Raw genomic sequence first — 19,003 nt, 5'->3', positions numbered from 1 at the left:
GTGAGGAGAACCCTCAGAACGCGAGAGCTCGGCCAACCTTCAGTTAAGGAGCGCTATGGTGTTTGGGGGCGCAGCCATTTTGAATACGGTGAGCTGCTCGTTGCAGACGGTTTGTGTAAAAGGTTAAGCACTAGAACTAAGTTACCGTACTAGTGTTTCATGCCAAATGCGCCTGCTTGTTCGGACGATAGATGAAACAAGCAGAACAGCAGTGAAGCGACCACTTCGCTGCGACAAGAGCACGGGGCCACTTTTTTGCTGCGGCAAGACGAGACAAACCGCTAAGCTTCTTACTCTTCCTTGTCATTAAAAAGTTATGGTTATTTGAACAGAATCGAAGCAGGTAATCGCAAAAGCATGTGCAGCTAACATGTGGTTGGCAATGGCGCCTGTCTGTGCGGTGAGCGCGGTCACAGCGCCCCGACCTCGAATCGAAGGCCTTGCGCCTGACGCTTCCTTTGCCAGTGCTACCTAACTCGGTCCATAGAGCTTTTTGGCGCTGATGCAGCGTTTTCTCACCACGGATACACGGCGGGTTGTCGTGGAACATCGTTGAGCCAAGTAACCAGATGCCGCCTTGCGGCTTAGAAATCAGGAAGCACACTGAAGCTGTAAGATTCTGCTAAACCTCACGTGAACAAGGTTGATCGCCGAGGATGCGTTTGTGTGTCAAGACCGCTTATACAAGCGTTCTTTCTGACACATTGGTGCGTTCTTGAATGCCAATGAGCGCTTCAATCGTCTGAAGACGCGAGCAACCGCGAATGAAGGAGAGATTATGCTGACTGCCTAAAGTCACGCCGATTCAAACCAGTCGCATAGTGAGCTGCCTGTACGTTACGCTAGAGGCTTGGCCTTCATAACTTGATATCGAGAAACAGTCTCAAGAAACACCGCAGATATAATATACGACCTTTGCTACCGAAGGGACATAAAAGAACCCGTTTGCATGGTGCTTGGCAACTTGCACCATGCCCCCTGCAAACGGGTCTGAAATGGCTACTCGTCCTGCCTGAAGCGGGCAAAAGATTAAATTGAATTCTAGTGCTTTACGTGACAAAACCACGATCGGGTTAGGAGGCGCACACCATTGTGCGGGACTAGGGATCAACCAGCTGGGGTCATTTAAAGTGCACATAAATATAAAATCTATACGATCGCTTTTACATTACGCCTCCATCGAAATGCGCCCGCCACAGCCGTGACCGAACACGCGGCTTTGAGCACTGCGGTGCATTGCCTTAGTCACTGTGCTACCGCGGCGGGTATAAGACGAAAGACGGCGACGCAGTCACTTCGTTTCACAGGTGGCTGACTCGTGTACGACATTCCAGAGGTTGAGCCAAGATAGAGCATCTTCCTTACGTTTCCGGTTAATTACGCTCGGAAATATTAATTAAGCTTCCTAGGGGTGTCCGAACGGGGATTTTTCAGACCGAATCCAATACGAATCGAATAGCGCAAGAAGCTAATCGAATCGTGTATCAAATAGTTTTGGGATAGTTTTCGTATAATGAAGAGCCGCTAGCACAATTTATATAAATCAATGTTTACATCCTAGTATTCTCAAGGTCAGCAAGCATTTCTCATTACATAGTGCGACACAGACGCTCTTTTTCCAGCCAGTTTCGGTTTCAAGGAGCCTTCCAAGGGGAACTGATTGTTCGTGTAGCTCCCACATGAACTCCGCTATTCAAGATTTTATCGTTGGGATAGGTAGTGTCGAGGACGGCCCCGAAGTACTCATTTGCTGTAGCCACCTATTGTTAATAATTAGAAAGGTAATTACCGTGACTTCGCTAATTACGCACGTAATTGCGGAAATTGATCTATATCTAGAGGCTGCCAATTCGTACACTCGAATGGTAAACATAACGCTACCGTGATTAATATTTTCCTAATTTTAAAAGTTTGGTGCAGCTCAAGAAAAAAACACCCGTATGGGAAGCCGTGCTTTGTTTGCCCTCTGTTCTGGGAGAAATACGCATGGAATTGAGAATAAATTTGCACAAAGATGAAGAGAGGGAGGGGGGTGGGGATGTTCTGGGTGGTGTACGATCAAAGGTTAAATTGTGTTGGCTACTTACAAGCTTTGTAGAATAACTTGTAGAAATGAGCGTTAGGAGCGTATTTCACGAGGTCTTGCGAAAGTTTTCTGAACGTGGTGCTCGGCACCGTTATACGACCATCATCCGCAATCTTTCCTAGTGTCCTGTAAAACTATAGGTGCCAATAGCGCGCATTCGGTGAAAATGTGGGGCTGTTGCTAATAAGGTTCGAAAGTATAACGTTTCTGGCTTAATTAGGGGATTTTAAAATAATTTGAATAGAAAGACGCACCTTATTTAAATTGGTGGGAAATATAGGTAGGCATGTTATGGGTGATGGGTAAGAAAGTCCGCAGTGTGTCGGTTAATTACAGCATTTGCAGTAAATTATTTATGCAAGCACTCCAGGCAGTTAAAAGTATGTTTTACGAACTACCAAGAACTTGTCCCGCCGTCCTGGAATAAATATTATTGTCACCGAGATCAAATTTAGTGAAAGTAGGCGTAATATTTTGACTGATGTGCGCAAAGTTAATTGTTTGCAGGTGTATTATGTCTTTTACGAAACATTTCTAGACAAGAGCTAGAAAGCCTTATAGGGTCGTAATGTGTAATGCTTCCAAGTGCCCTCAGAACAGAGTTCGTGATACTGAGGTCACAACTGGTTAAAAAAAAAATTGGAAGAGGGGGTTAAGTAGTTGGCGGCAGTTTAGCATTTCTGGATTTATTAAATGCTTTGCATACATTTTTTTTTTTTTTTGCAGGCGCGATATGATGAAACGCGCAGAGTGTTTGCCCTCAGTCTTTGGAGGCCCACTGAGAACTGCACCAACCTTATACTTAGTAAAAACGAGAAGGCGGTCGCACGTTATGCCTGATGTTTGTGCTCTCGGCGAGACTCTAGGAAATTTCTTCAAAGACGAATAGCTTAACGGCTATTCACCCCCTTAGCCCTTCTGATCCGCCTAAACTTCGCTTTTGCTGGGCCACCTCCTATGTTCTATCACCATTCCACTCCTCCGGTCGAAGACACTGGGCCTTTCAGGCCGGGCTGCTCCGCTGCTGCCATGGCGACTCTCTACCTTTCTCCTTCCTTCTATCTCCTTCACTCCCATATCCATCCCCCTGCTAGCGCTGAGCCATGCTCCCGCAAGGGTTGCAGAAGATAGTGCCAGCATTTCCTCCTTTCCCTGCAAGAACCACTTCTCTCTCTGTGTGTGCAAATTTTCACGACTATACCTTGATTAATAACGACGCTACACAAGCTTTATACGCTGTAGGGGTTGGGGGACGGACTTCGGGATGAAAACCCAAACTTGGGAGGATTTATTCTACATTATGTACAGGGAGGTGAGCGACAAGTAACATTGGTACAGTCATTACGGGCCGGCAGCAACTCGGACGCTGCGGCCCGCGGCAAGAAGTTCGAGAGAGGTGAATCAGGGAATCAGGGCATGTCCCAGAATCCTCAGGTCTCTCTGGAAGGCTTCTTATAAACCCTTCGAGCACTGTAAGTCACGTCATGTTTGACCAATGGGAGAGTCCTCTCCGGTGACGCCACTTTCAGCCAATGGTAGGCGCCCGTGTCGCGGTGTCACACCTGGCGGCTCTCTGTGGTCTTGCCTCGCAGACTGGCAATCCACTTCTTCTTGGCTGGAGAAGGAGGGGGGGGCGCTCATGCTTCATTGCACAAGGGCCCACCTGCACCCGGTGGCTCGGCTCCGCAGCGGTAGCAGATGCCTTCTTCAAAGCCGAAGGGGGACGATTGAGCTCCATTGTACGAGGCCCCCTTCTAATCCCGGCGACGCACGAACTTGTTGGCACGTGAACTTGTTGCCTTAAACTTGTTTGCTCGTGTCTCCTCTGGAATGCGCTTTCCTGCTTCTGCATTCCTCAATTAGCTGTGCTGCAATCCGATGTGGTCTGGGGAACTCGAAGTAGCCTCAGGAAACGGCGCCATATCTAACAACGCATGTTTCCTCCGTGCTATGATGGAAAGAAATGTGACACACGAGCTCAAATTTGGATGAAATAGAGTCCATGTCATGAGTCATATGTAGGCAACGTTTTAAAGTGTGTGTGTGTTTTTTATTCTTTTAATACATACTGCGGAATCAAGTTGCAAGCAGCGTAGACATCATAATCGAACATATAAGACAAATTAAGCGAATAAACAATGAAAAGTAAACTTAAGAAAATATGAGTGATAAGGAATTTCAGACAAGTATTGTACGTGGGAAAAAATGAAACTAACATTTGTCTGTTCATGGAAAATAAGACGTTAGTGCGCTACCACAGGGGTGTCTGGTTATTAGTGGGGACAGAAATGAGGGAAGTTCAATTGGTAGTTCATTATTAATGAGTATACGAAGGAACCGTAACTTCGTTTCTTTCCATCGTACTTGGAGTGACTGTATTTGATTGCGCTGCATTATTTCACTGAGAAAGCCGGATACAGAAATTTGTCAAATACAAACCTCACAGCTTTTCTTTTGATTTTTTCTAGTTGTTTAATGTTCACTTTAATGCATGGGTCCAAAACGATACATGCATATTCTAGTTAACGTCCGATTAGTGAGAGGTATCCGAGCAATTTAACATTAGTAGTAGTATAAACTTTATTTTGTCCGCGATGGAGAGGAGGAGACTGGGAGAGCCCGTCCTCTTCTTCCCCAGGCGGCGGCCAGGCCTTGCGCTCTGGCGGCGTCTTCGGCCATCTGAACGACCCGGAGTTGGAGGTCCAGGTCTGAGCTGAGCAGTGCAGTCTCCCACTGCCCTAAGGTAGTGGTGGGAAGGGGAGGCAATAAGCCAGTGCGTTTTCTGGTCCTTATCAGGGGACATGCCCACATGATGTGATGAAGATCGGCTCTACCTGCGCATAATTTACAATCCGCTGTATATGGCCCGGGATAGAGGTGACTGTACGTCACTTGGTTTGGGAAACTGTGCGTCTGTAAAAGGTGCCAGGTAACTGATTGCTTTTTATCTGAATTTTTGTGAGTGGCAGGGTAATGCCCCCTGGCCTGGCGGTAAAAGTGTAGAATTTCCTTGTAGGATACCATCCGGTTCCTGCCTGAGTAGTGGAGAGATTCGAACAGCTCATCGGGCAAGAGGTTGCCGTGCGGCTGCGGATGGCCAGGTCTCGCGCCGCACTGTGACCAGCTTCGTTTCCCGGAAGGCCGGAGTGCGCCGGTGCCCAAACGAGTGGGGTCCATCTGTGCCGGGGTTCGGGTACCCTGGCCAGAATTTTGAGGGCTTCAGGCGAGCTGTGCCCTTTCGCGAAATTTCGCATAGCTGTCTTTGAGTCGCTGATTATGAATTTGGCTGCGGAGGAAGCGTACGCCAAGGCGACTGCGACTTCCTCCTCGACCTCCGGCGAGCTTGTAATAGCTGAGCTTGCAGCGATGATTTGATTTTGCTGATCTAGTAGAGCCGCTTTTATAGCGTCTCGGTCACGACACTCGGCAGCGTCTACATAGGCCACGTCCTTAGAGTTTGCAAAGCGTTATGAGCGTTTTCATAAGGATTTGGCTCTTTCCGGCCTGGGCTCTTGAATGCGCAGAGGGCGAGTGTTCTTAGGTAATGGTGGGACGTGTATGTGTTGATTCAGACCCAAGCTTTCCAAGCAATTTAACATTAGTGGGGGCTTTTTTAAACTGATGACTTAACAAACACAGTTTTCAGAAGGAAGATGAACCAATGTTAGATATATGAACTTCCAAGACAAGTTTTTAGTCAGTGTCACTCCCAAATATTTGTAGTTAGTAACTTGTCGAAGCGGTAGGGAACCGAGCTTATAGGTGTACGCGAGGCGCTGCTTTTTTTTTTTTTTTAGTAATCAGAAGAAACACGCATTTCTCTGAGTTAAGTTTCATACTCCATTGATCATACAATTTTGCTACGTTATTGACACCAGCACTTATATTGTGTTGGTCATTTGTAGAATGATATTTGCACTATGCAACATCGTCGGCGAACAGTTGGATTTGGACTCCAGGGCAGATTACGTTAACAATGCCATTCATATACAGAAGAAAAAGTAACGGTCCCAATACACTTCCTTGAGGCACCCAAATGTGACTGGGAAGGCCGTCCGTGTAATTCCCGTCCCCATCGATGAACTGTACGCGGTCAGACAAATAAGCGCAAACCAGCGAGAAAAAATTTCTGCAGCACCAGCTCACCTGAGCTTTAGGATTAATTTTACATGAGGTTTACATTTGCTGGTGCTGAAACAATCTTTTTAGACTGTAGAAACCTAAATAGGGCTTTTTTATGACTATACTGTGGTAGGTAACTGTAATTTGTGACGTTATAATTTTCTTTCGCTCAAATGTTTGCGTAAGTGTAGCTGCAACAAATTTAGAGTCATTCCAATTACGTGGGCATTGGTAATACAGTAACTTTCTCTACGCTGCTTTTCTTCTATATTCGCGTTCAGAGTCAGGAATCCACCAGGCGGAATAAGTACCATCTTTGGTTGACTGCACGCTGGTTCTGGTTTTCGTATAACTGTCACTTATCACGTGACACCTTTACTTCGTAACTTAGTCCTGCTTGTTTATTTAAAACTGAGAAGAAGCAAGATCAAGAACTATCCCACCGCGGCTCGAGGCAGCCGCGAAGAGCTACGACCGAGACGAACAGCTCTGGGCCGTCCAGCGGGTCCTCGGGGCGCCCGAAAGGCAGGCTCGATCCCAGCATCGGGTAAGTATGAGCTATGCGACGATGCTACTACTACTACTACTACTACTACTACTACTACTACTACTACTACTACCACGACCACCACGACCACCACGACCACCACGACCACCACCACCACCACCACCACAACAACAACAACAACAACAACAACAACAACAACAACCGTTGCTGCTGTTCTTCGAAGAGCGGCATATACCCAGTGCCCTTCCGGATCGCCCTGCTTTTTAAAAGACTGCAGAATATTGGGTAATCGGTTGACGAAAAGGGCAAGATCGTTGCCAGGTGTTCGTTATACAGAAAAGTGGGTTGAGCTGTCCAAGGATTAAAACGCTCATGAGGCTCATTCCCTCCGGCGACAGCGGTCGCACGACCAGGTTGTTCACAAAGCGACCGGTCGCACATGCTCGCTTTTCTCGAAAAGGGGCCGCTTTGGGCCAGTCGCTCACTGCTCGATTTTTCAGCCGCGCGACTGAAAAAGCCGTTACGCTAGAACGTACTGTTCGTAAGAGCAGATGCCCGGAAGTCGTGATGCTGGAAGCGGCATCCGTGAAGGCGGCCGGCCATTGGCAAGCAGGATTTACGACAGCAAAGCTTCGGGAATCGGGCCCCGCGTTTTCATCACGCGCCTGTACACGGCCAAAACGAGCGCGGCGTCACGCACCCGGTGCACAAACTCGCTCCACCCATTTGATCGAGCTCCCGCCGAGCTCGCTTAGTGGCTGTGGCGTTGTGCCCCTGAGCGAGGGGTCGCGGGACCAAATCCCCGCCACGGCTACCGAATTTTGATGGGGACGAAATTCGAAAACGCCCGTGTACTTCTATATCGCATTTAGGTGCACGTCGAAGAAACCCAGGTGGTCAAAATTAATCCTGAAGTCCCCCACTATGGCGTGCCTCATAATGAGATCGTGCTTTTGGCGCGTAAAACTCCAGAATACAATTAACTTGATTAAATTTGATTATGAGACTCGCAGTTTAGGCCATAGAGTTTTCCGTGAAAATTGCCAGGGCAGACACTAGTGCTACGGTAACGAATGATGGGCCGTACATGGATTTCTCTAAGCTTCGTCCTCTTCAGACGGCCTTGTGACTTTGCGAATTGATAATATTCAACAAACTATTATGTTGTAAATGCAACAATGCCTCATTGATTACGCGTGTGCGCAGAAAGTGATTGCCTTCCTACATTTAGAAAACCCTGATTACTCGGAAAATTAGAAATGTAAATCATAATGAATGACACCCTAAGAACATCTGAAGCTGCAGACACAACGATTAAACGAATCCATGTAATATGCATCGCTCCCGGGGTAGCTGAACGGCCACAGCACCAGAGTTCGCTCTAGCAATTTTTGTAGAGAGATGGGTTCAGCTGCACTGCATGAGCTATGTGAGGTGTACATGCAAGCAGCGGCATCCACGGGACCGCGTAATGCACGGCAGACCAAAAAAAATAAATAAAATGTTCCGTTTATCGGAATTATTCATCACTCGAGTTGCTCGCCGCAGCAGCGCTTAAAATAAGTCAGTTCTTTTGTCTATCCACGGGCAAACCATGCGTAAAACAAAGCGCATCGTGCATATTCCTCGTAGGCGCTGTTGACCACGAATGCTGAGCCATCATCGTTGCCGCCTCAAGTTGACACACGCGGGGCAAGGGTTAGCTTCCGGAATGCCTCGGAGCCTAAAGCTATATATGTTTGCATGTATCTGCTGTGCTTCGCGAGATTGCAGTGCGAAGCACGGGTGACGCGAGCGTTTCGCGACGTAAGCTTCCACGTCGACGTCTTGAGGAAAGAGCGAGGGTGTCAGGTGGACACGATTCTTGTGTGCGTGCTTGGATAGAGGGGAGACGCCATAAAAAGGTTAGATCACTTCGTTGGAAGCCCACCACTACCTAGGCGTCCTTCTGGTACACACGTAGTCAAGCCACGCAGGATACGTGCAACAGGTAAGTCTGGTTTCATTCTTTTATCACGCAAATCGCGGCCAGTGGCAAAGAGCAGACGTAGGCTGTGCCGTTACGTTTTGACAGATGGGCACAGAAAATGAGGGAAGCTTTCATAGGTACAGTGTTCAGGTGATCTAACTTGTCATCAGCTTTTTAAGCACTTCTTTTTTTCCCCTTTCTTTTGTCGGGGAAATTCACTGTTCTCCGTCAATCACAATCGTTGAACCTCTCGCAAAATCCCACCCATGACGTCGCATCGTTCCGCCGGACTCCGCTCCCAATGTTGCACGATCGCCCCCGCATACGAGGCAACGACGTGGCACTTGATGTCGAAGTCCTTCCCGCGGAAGTCCTCGACGTTGGCCCCTTTTATAATTTAGTCAGCCATTAGTGACGGTCCGCTTGTCAGGGTGAGAGTGGAGTGGTCCTCGCGGTAGTCATTGCTTCCACAAGGGCGGCGGCTGTTGGCGCCTCGAAATGAGCTCTTTTGTTTGCGTTCCACACTCTATGTCGGGTCCAGTCTAGTACAGACGGGCACTCGTCTCACGGGTCAAGTTTTGTGACGCTGATTTAGTCGCCAGCTCCCTGGTCCTGAGAAAACGACGGTGCAGCGTGAAGGCTATTTCATAGCTGCACACTCGCAGGTGAAACATCATTTGTCGACAAGGGATGCCGGGTACAACAGTGCTAAACGCCAATCGTAACAGTGTGCGGCAAGTGAGGGAACAATACTCAGCGCTCGCAGGCACCGACGCACCACGCTTCTTGTGTCGGAGGCCACGCACGGGCTTCTCGGCAGCGCAACTAGATGGCTCAACGTGTCCAGAAGCAAGCGCGAGAGAGGAGCTCGGTTTCCGAATGATGCGATCGTCAGCGTTCCCTTGCACCGGCGCGCCATGCATTTCGGAGGCAAGACGCAGGCTTCGCGGCGGCGGCGCTAGATGGCGCCGAGTGCTTTGAGGCAAGCGCGAAAGAGGAGCACCGCTTCAGCACACGCCTCATGCATAACTCGTTTCGACGGTGGCGATACATTGTGTCGCTATATTGATTCAATGCTAAACGCATTACCAGCGACAGCCATGGTGAGTTGGGTTCCGCCGATGTTTTTTTTATTTTTTCTCCCGAGAAGTGGCCCTGTAAGTAAGTGAAATGGGATCATGACGCAAAACTTTGTGGGAGCCTTTCGTGACTGCAAACGTGTTTAGACGAATTTCTTAACATCACTGTAATGAGTACGGCGGCTGAACTTAGCCGAGATTTGTACCGCTGACGGCTCATAATTATAGTGTTACGTCACGGGAAGGAAAACTGCATTCAGACGGAAATCGCTTCTTCGTCGAGTTAGGCTACAGGATGTCAGAGGGACAAATGTGGCCAATAATGAATTAAAAAAGGAAGCGAGATTTAAGGCACCCCGTGAATTTTTTTTTTATATCATGTTTTTGAATAAGACCTGCAAGCAGAAGACTGCATAGTATGCGTCGTACAGCTGCTTTTACGGCTAGCATCACCATAAGATGGTGGTGAACCCCTATGACAACCTTCTGCCGTCGCAGTTAATTCGAAGCCGTAGATCTCGCTGGTTCGCTGAGTTCTTTCGATCCCGTTAGGTTAGTAGAATTTACTGTATAGCGCTTACTTTACGCTTACAGTGCCTGGTTTGCCCATGTCAGATATCTAACATTTCAGCACGAGGAAAAGTAACATACGTTAGATTGTTCATTTTCATTACAAAACTGCAGACAAGCACTGGCCACACTTGCAGCTTCGTCCTTCAAGACCACGTATACCTTTTGAACGTGCGTCATCCGCATTCAAGCCGGTTAAATGGGGTACCGCACGAACCAATCAAGCAATGAAGGAAAAGCAAGCCCTTTTGACGCCGACTGTACTTATTGCGATTGGCTGCGAATTTTTTGAGGGAACAATAATTTAACACGATCCATAACCACCAGTGACCAGTCGCTGTAGAAAATTAAGGATTTCACTGGTCAATATGCAGTAGCCGTTCGAATCCTTGAGCGAGCGAATTGGATTTCGCCAATCTGAGCCTGCCAGTGTAAACACCCCCCCCCCCCCCCCCCCAATGTGCTTCGTACCCGCTCTTCACGAAAGCTGTCACGCGCGGTCGTTTACAGAAACGGTATGCAATGTTTTTACTGATTATTTATATTTATATCAAGATATTGAGATGACTTAAGCGTCGCCTATTTCTGCCGTCCGTGATCCCTGGAAGTGCTCCTAGAACCTCACATAAGCACAAAATACAACCGTCGCGAAAAAATAAACAAATAAAGTAAGCCCAGTGTCGTGCGCCCAATGCTTAAATAAAGCGCTAAAACCAGACACGTTCGCTATTTCAGCAGCGGAAATGACGCGACAGAACGATTAATTTGGCAGAGCGACAGAGCGCTCCGGCGCGCAGCAAGCCGGTTTGAAACACGCGAACAGGATTCAGACCGACCACAAATTCTTTGGCGCAGAGAAAGAAAAAACAAAGGAGCTGGGCCCATATTCACAAAAGGCTCTCATGCTAGCATTATTCGTATACAAGAGAGAATTCCAGGCAATCCCGATGCTGGACATATAACACAAAAGTGTATGTTGATAGATTTTTTTTTTCATTATAAGGTAAATTAGGAATAGCAATAGCCTCGTCGTGGCGCTGGCCTAATCTGCCATCTTCTTCGTCTGTCTCACGCCATTACCCCCGGTCGAACACACCACACGGGCGGGTCGGAGCGCAGCATCAACAGACGCGTTATACGGCGTTAAGCAGAGCAACATGAACGGCATCAGCCTGGACGGGCGCAGATATATCTCCGCTGGCTTGACCGGATCAATCTTATACAAGTCTCGTCAGTGACTTGGTGCAGAACGCGGTCGGAAGCGTTGTAGCGTAGTAGGAGCTTCGTTGAAAAACCAAACCTTCGAGTGGGCGCTCATGTAGAGGAGCACCAGGAAAGCAATAGGCACATCCCTATACGACGGCAGTCGTAACGGAACTTTAGTGGCGCCTGCGACATAGTAAGGTGGTTGCGGCAATATGACGCACAGCGGTTGCCCGTGCGATCGCATCCTGCGCGTGCTTCGATGGTATATGTAAAGTGGCAGGTAGTAAGGTGTCCGTGGGTAGCATCGGATAACGGCCAAAAAGAAGAAACTGTCAACAGCCGGCGGTATCGTGGCGCGGCGAATTATAATCAAATGTAACAAAGGGCAATGTCGCCTAGTCGTAGTAATCGGCGGAAACGTACACAGTGCCCAGCGAATGAGAAGAAAGGGGGTTAACCGAGAGGCCCGACTTTCGTAATCCTAATTTAATTTAAAATTTAAAATTGGAAGGTAATTTAAAATTAATTAGATTATGAGATTTTACGTGCCAGCACCACGATCTGATTATGAGGCATGCCATAGCGGGAAGCTCCGGAATAATTTGGACCACTTGGGGTTCTTTAGCATGTATCTAAATCCAAGTACGCGGGCGTTCCCCCCCCCCCCCCCCCCCCATGGAAATGCGGCCGCTAATTAAGTAACCACGGCGGATGAAATGCAATTCAGGTATATACGACAAGGTTTATGTATAGAAGAGTGGTCAGGGGTATCTACTGAGGCATTTTAGCATGTTCCCAAGATTGCGCAACGCTTTGCCCGTTCACCGTGAGGCAACATATTTTGCCCATAATGAATTCGACAGTATTTATCTGCCGCTGCTCCGTCCCCGCCAGAAGTGCTCTGTCTACACGGGCTAACGACTCCATCACTGAGTTTCTGTTGGGGTTCACGACTGCAGGAAATCAATCGCATGTGTAAAATTTAGCAATTGTATGTTGCCTAAGAAAGCGAATAATGATGTTTAAAAAAAAGATGAAAAAAGGGCACCTTTCCTTTGCGATACCTATAGCGCCGCCTTTAATCATCGCTTTTGTTTTCGTGGTTGTTTTCTCATAGTGTCAATATGATTAACTAACTTTACAACTTTCAAGTTCACATCAACTCTACAGCAGCCCAAAAAGAAATCCGCGTGCTTCCTCCAATTCGTGCGTTACCACAGTGGCGGCTTCTTCACCAGCGTCCCGTTTCCTTCCAATCGTTTCGCGAAGCCTTGAATGCCCGATAACCTCTTGGATCTCAACGAATTTGCATAACTGTCACAGCACGGCTTGTGCCATTCGGTAAAACGCGTTCCACCGCCTCGTTGCGTAGCTGCTCATGTACTTAGATTTAGGTGCACATTAAAAAACCCCAGGCGGTCAAAATTATTCAGGAGTCCTCCATTACAGCAGGCCTTGCAATCAGATCGTAGTTTCGGCACTTAAACGCCACAACTTAATTTAATTGTTGCTTACAAAACACAAGTGTAACAAGCGTTACACTGTCAAACTGCGAGTGCTTGACAGCGCTTAAGAACAGCGTGGAAACGCTTAAGTCTTGTAGTTTCTTTTTCTATTTTCTATATTCATCAATTATTCGTACATTTGCTTGCTGAGTTATTTACATATGTGTATCTTTGAGTATGTATATCTTGTATTTGCTCGCCATTTTTGTATTCATTGTGCCAGTATCCTTACATTGAAAAGAATCATGCGTTCAGCGTGTTAGCATTCCGTACTTGTTACAACAGCGCGAAACGACCAAAGACGAAGAAAAGGACTAGGCTTCGTGCATAAGTCAGGTGACGAGTGTGTCGTGAGGCCATTCGTTGCACTGAACAGCACGTAAATTTGGTCACCTTGATACGCACCTGTAGCTTCTTGGCGCCTTTTTGTCACGTGTGACCCAGCGGTGCACTTATTTTCGTGCTTGCAATAAAAATTTATGTTGCTATAGAAACAGCCCTGCACCCACCGGCTCCTCATCTTCGTTGTTTGTTGTTATGCGCTGCTTTTACAAGTGTCCTTACGTTTGTTTTCTCTGCCTGTACACTTATGGATACATCGTACGAAATGTCTGTCGCGCCCACTACAATTCAGTCACGCTGACGTAAGTGATCGTCATTGAGTGTACGTGTGTGCGTATAGCTTTATATTTGCTCATATCCTTGTGTTATTTCGGTATAATCGTCTGACATTCAAAACTTGTGGAAAAGCGGGTGACGAAAATTGCCAACATTTCTGACATCACCAAATAAATAAAATAAAATCTTTATGTGTTATTTGTTTAAAGCTTCGTGGTTGCCTGTTCATTAACCCCACAGAAAAGTGGTTTCGTTGGAGGAATACTGTGCTGTTGAAGGTTGTTGTTAGTTCAGCTGCTCGACCCAGACAGGGTTAAGTGCGATTAGGTACGAATCAGTAAAATGTAAAAGTGATCATTGAAATATGCTTGGGTGTTCCTGATCCTCCGATGGCTAACACATCCGAAGATTACGCTATAAATACCCACGTGCACACACGAGAAAGTATAACTTGAGGGCATATTTAGGCCACACGTGGCACGCACAAGTTCCCGGTTCGATCCCGGCCGGAGGTGGGTGCCTTTTACCTTAGTTTCATTCTTTAACCTAACAAAAGTGGTCGAAGTCCTTTTATTTCTGTTTTGGATGTTCTGTTTTAGATTTCTAAGTGATCCTATGTACAAATGCTGGCCGGTGTCGGCAATATACGTCAGTACGGTCCACGATGGCAAACATCACAATTTGATGGTATCATGGGATGAATACCCACTGTATACAGGTGGCGGTCGCGGAACTGGTGTAGGTCATGGCACGACCACAGCAGGTGTTCGATGATACCTGTCAGTGCGGAAGCCAAACAATGTGGGCAGGCATCCCCTTGTTGTTGCCATCACTCTGATATCTCTTACCCTCGTTTCGGGCTAATTTGACTTAATGATCCTCAGCCTCCGGTATGCCGCGATCTACTCTGGTATTATGGGCAAAGTTTGCCTATCAGGCCGTATATACTACGTGTTATGCAGTTTACGAGGCAGCGCTAAAGCACGGGGCTCTTTACGCATCCCAGAGGGACTCGCGTGATGTTTTGGGAAACGGCGAGAGGACCGGAAGCCACTCGACGCTGCCGCTCTCTAATGCAACTCCCGTCCAGGAACCGAGCGTGCGCGTGTTTGTTACGTGCGTCCTCAACGCTCCCCCGTGGCACACACACACGCGCGCGCGCGCACACCGATACGCTCCAGTCACCCGCATTTGCAAGCGGCAAAAACACTCACTTCCTTTCCTGCGCTTTCAACCGCGTGACAGTCGAAGCTGCAAACCAGAGTCCAACAGTGTCACGTAACAGCATGTTACTCCCACTCGTCGCACCGATATTAAGCTGCTAGGCTGTGGCGCACCCTTGAACAAACTGCGCCGATACTTTGCAGGACAGCGCACCTCCGTTTGCCAGGTGGATCAAGCAGGAAACTAAGCTCCAGCTCCAACCATGACCTCAGCGGTGCTCGTCGTGTGCACCTTGCTCTTCCTCGGTATGTTTCTCTTCGGCGGATGCTTCATGCCACGGAGAGTTCTAACTGCTACTAATACATTCTGACCATTGATTGAGTCGTGATTTAATTCGCGTGAATGAAACGAAGCGTGCATGTTTCCTTGTTGCAAAGGAGAATCTAGCGCGCTCCTTGCTTCACTGATGACGACAAAAGATGCCAGCCTGAACGATTAAATGTAACTGATATATAAACGACGGCGTTTACACGAACTTTCGATGACATTAGAGTATAACAACAACTATTTAGTACACGCAGATATTATAAGTGGAATAAGCAAGCGCGCCAATCGGTATGCATTGTAGTGCGTAAAATTACGACGTTTAATGCGCCAACAACTCTCAGTTGTTTACGAGGAACACCCTAACTGCAGATTAAGAGAGCTGCAGATTATGTCTGGGGTTCCTTACCATGTCCCCAAGCACGGTACACGAGCGTCTTTGCATATCCACTTCCAAAGAAAGCTAGCCGCCGAAACAGGGCATCGAACCCACGATCTCGTGCTCCGCAGCACAACGCCATATATCCAACGAGCCACCGCGGCGAGTTCTTTAGCACGACTTACAGCCAATCGATGTCTTGTGCAAGTGGATGTGGTGCAGCGTAGAGGAACCAAGGATCCACGTAAAATGATACTTTACATATAGGAAATGACAGACGACAATTTCTATCATAAAAGCAAAAAAAAAAACAAGATTCCCAGAAAAAGATGAAACAGCGCTGTCTGTCAGTCATTAGCTCACAACGGCATTTTTCTTACTTATTGGTTTCTTTATTTCTCTGTTTTTAATGTTCCTTGAACTGTATTCGTTTTTTAGTTTCCTTTGTTTATTTATTTTTTATTTTCTTGCGCTGCTAGAAATGGAAACACGAACTTGCCCTGCTTTCTGTTGTAAGTATAGTAAACCATTAACAGCAGCATCCGCTGATAGGCGGTGCAGGTGGACGTCAGAGCGCATCATGCCATGCTCGACACCATTTGTGTTTTTTACAGCGAAGCTGTATATACCTCTACTGTCCAAAGAAATTTTCGTGTCGTTGTGGTAAGCAAAAAACTCTCCATACGTGGGCCGATCCTGGAGATAGTGCCATGCCGGGCCGACCCGCGGCGGAGGTGAAGCAGGCGTTAAGCACTCCCCATACGTGGGCCCATGCCGAAGATAGTGCAATGCCGGGCCGAACCGCGGTGTATGTGCAGTTCGCCCATTAAGGGGCCCACATACACAGCTTCGCTGGTCATCCTCCTTCACTGAGTGGAAGGGCACAAGAGATTTTATTTTTAATTCGAGCAGGCTGCCTTGCCGGCATAGTATATGGGTATATATCAGGGGCGTAGCCAGGGGGGGGGCTTATGGGGCTTCAGCCCCCCCCGAAATTTTTTCGTGCTGTCCATGCACCGTCGACCAAAGCGGCCCCCGGCGCCGGAAATCACTCTGGATTTTGTCTACAATGTCTTTTTGACGCTCGAAAAGACATTTAACCGCGAAGATTGCAAACTCGGGCTGGATTTCGTGGCAACGCCCATACACCGGGAGTCACATAACGCCAAGCAGTCCCATCCGAGCACAAAGTTTCAAGGGCGCTTTGATGGTGAGTGGGCTCGCCGCGGCATCTCACTGAGGCCACGGAATCTATGGAGCGCATGGATATCAATTGCGAAACTTTATGGGTATATATCTCATAAGCTCTTGATGTGAAAGGTGCATTGACATTTCCAAAGTTGTGCTTTAGATTTTCAATTGCCGAACTTTGTGGGTTTAATGTTGTTATAAACATTTGACGCCAAAGGTCTATTGACTTTTCTAAAGTCTTACATCGGAACATACAACGAGACAAGCCAAGTCAACACACTAGCAGACAAGTTGACAAAGCAGGCAGCGAGGTCCAATGAGACGAAGCGTTGGGGTGGTTCATTTGTGCCGTCATGTCACATAAAAAAATATCAAATTTTTTTAAATCTACGCCAAAGCATCCATTGAAGACACTAAAGCCAGCCAAAGTAACTACGTTCTTATTCATTTTTTCTACTTTGACTTTTATTCGCGAGGACACATTGAGCCTCTTCAATTTTTTTTTTTGTTCTCGCTACCCTACCCGCGGGGCTGCCAGAGCCAGCCAGAGCACATACGTTTTTCTCTTGTATGGCCCCGACCACCGTGCGGTGCACTTCGGTGCGCGTTCGGTTTGCTCTGGCCGAGTGGATTTTCACCGGACAGAGTTTTGGACGCTTTCTGGCCAGCAGACGATAAAAAAAAACAATGGTCGCTCGCCGCCATCACTGTGGGGACTCGAAGGATTGCACCGCATTCCTTGAGCGGAACCTTTCCGGAAAGTCTTGTTTCGCCGCTGTAGGAAACTGAGCAGTATGCGTATGGTTCTCAGTGGACCAAGCGTCTCATGTTTTCTTCAGTATTCCTTCCGTAGCCCCATTAGGTGCCCGAAGTAGGCATTAGATTCTGGCCAACATATTTCCTATGCGTTTTTTTTTCATTTCGGTGCCTCCGCCTCACAGGAAAAAAATACATTGTTGCGGCGCAGCGAATTGTCGCATGGTGAAAGTTCAATTTTGATACTTCTTTTGCGGAAAGTAATGGGCGACGGGACGGTTCAGTTGCCGGATGCGTTTATTATATTATTGCGAAAGCAATTATATGGACACTCCAGGTACATTCCTGCCATCGCCCTCATGTTTCGTATAAAGTCCAAGGGTGATAACATCGTGACCACGCGCTGCATGCTGTATGTGCGAGTGAAAGCGTAGGAGGGGAGGTGGAATGGGTGAGCCGACGATGGTGGCTCAGTCTTGTGTGCGCAAAGGAGAAAAGCGGGGAGCAAGCGCGCCGCCTTCCGTCGCGCGCAATACATCGGGGGGAGTGGATGGAATGGGGGCGGAAGGTAGGATTCTGTGAATCTATGATTCTGCAACATGTTTATTTGCCTTGTTTGACGTATTATATACAGTTACTTCTTCTCACATACATAGACTCATTGGAGACTTATACGTATACTTAAATATCTTGTTGCGAGGTTTTGTTTATACATGCAGTGAACTTTGTTTCCAGTGACACTTTTTTGTCCTTTATCAAGCGGTATTTTCGCATTTGCACATCCCATTGTATCTTTGCATTTCTAATGTACGAGGGCGAGTCAAATGGAAGTGAGCCTACCCTAACCGCGCAATAATGGTTCGGTTCATTATCTGCGAGGCATGCGCGTAGGAGAACGACATGCCTCATTTACAAAAGCGACACGCAGGTGTGAAGATAAATGTTCTTTAATGCTCTCATACACTGGGTTGAATATGGTTGCGTCATATAATGGACACTTCAAAAGTTGAACACCTCGGTGTCGCGAAGTTTTTGACAGCTGAAGGTGCTTCCAAAACAGAAATCAATCGCCGTATGGCTGCCGTGTACGTTGAACACTGCATTTCATTGACCACTGTGAAGCGTTGGAGCAAACGGTTCAAAGGACGTTGCAAAGACATTCCAAGACAGGGCCAAAACCATCGTGCAATCACCCCCCAACACAATTTTAAAGGTTCATGAGCTGCTGAAACAAGAATGGAGGACAAGCATCGATAAACTGGCAGACCGTCTGAACATCAGTCACGGTTCGGTTCACGCCATAATTCATGAGCTTCTCGGTTATCGGCTCTTTGGTGCGCAATGCATCCCCAAGATTTTTATCCATCGCGAGAAGACGGAGAAGTTTTGCGCTGCCTTGACTCATCTGATCGGGTATCACAATGAGCATGACGACTTGTTGTTTGCAACTGTGATCGGGGACGAACCTTGGTGCCACTACTACGAGCCTGAAACACGACGGCAAAGCTTACAGTGGAAACATTCGA

General features: G+C 47.5%; 1 protein-coding gene across 2 annotated transcripts in view; it reads left to right on the top strand.

Annotated features, from left to right (window-relative positions):
* The first annotated feature begins 8,584 nt into the window (after nucleotides 1-8,584).
* The window catches only part of LOC135898570 (actin-related protein 2/3 complex subunit 3-B-like), a 90,720-nt gene continuing 80,301 nt past the window's right edge, over nucleotides 8,585-19,003 (top strand). Inside the window, exons 1-2 of one of the 2 annotated variants that reach the window (XM_065427606.2) lie at nucleotides 8,585-8,706; nucleotides 15,031-15,132. In XM_065427606.2, the coding sequence (XP_065283678.1) occupies nucleotides 15,090-15,132 (43 nt within the window). In that variant the 5' untranslated portion in view covers nucleotides 8,585-8,706; nucleotides 15,031-15,089. Of the gene's footprint in view, nucleotides 8,707-14,831; nucleotides 15,133-19,003 lie in introns of those variants that run through there. The other variant, XM_070534602.1, reaches the window with a different exon arrangement.

Source organism: Dermacentor albipictus, chromosome 2 (genome assembly GCF_038994185.2).
Source record: "Dermacentor albipictus isolate Rhodes 1998 colony chromosome 2, USDA_Dalb.pri_finalv2, whole genome shotgun sequence".
Lineage (NCBI taxonomy): Eukaryota > Metazoa > Arthropoda > Arachnida > Ixodida > Ixodidae > Dermacentor > Dermacentor albipictus.
The sequence above is the reverse complement of the archived record's forward strand: the minus strand, read 5'-3'. Positions and strand labels throughout refer to the sequence as shown.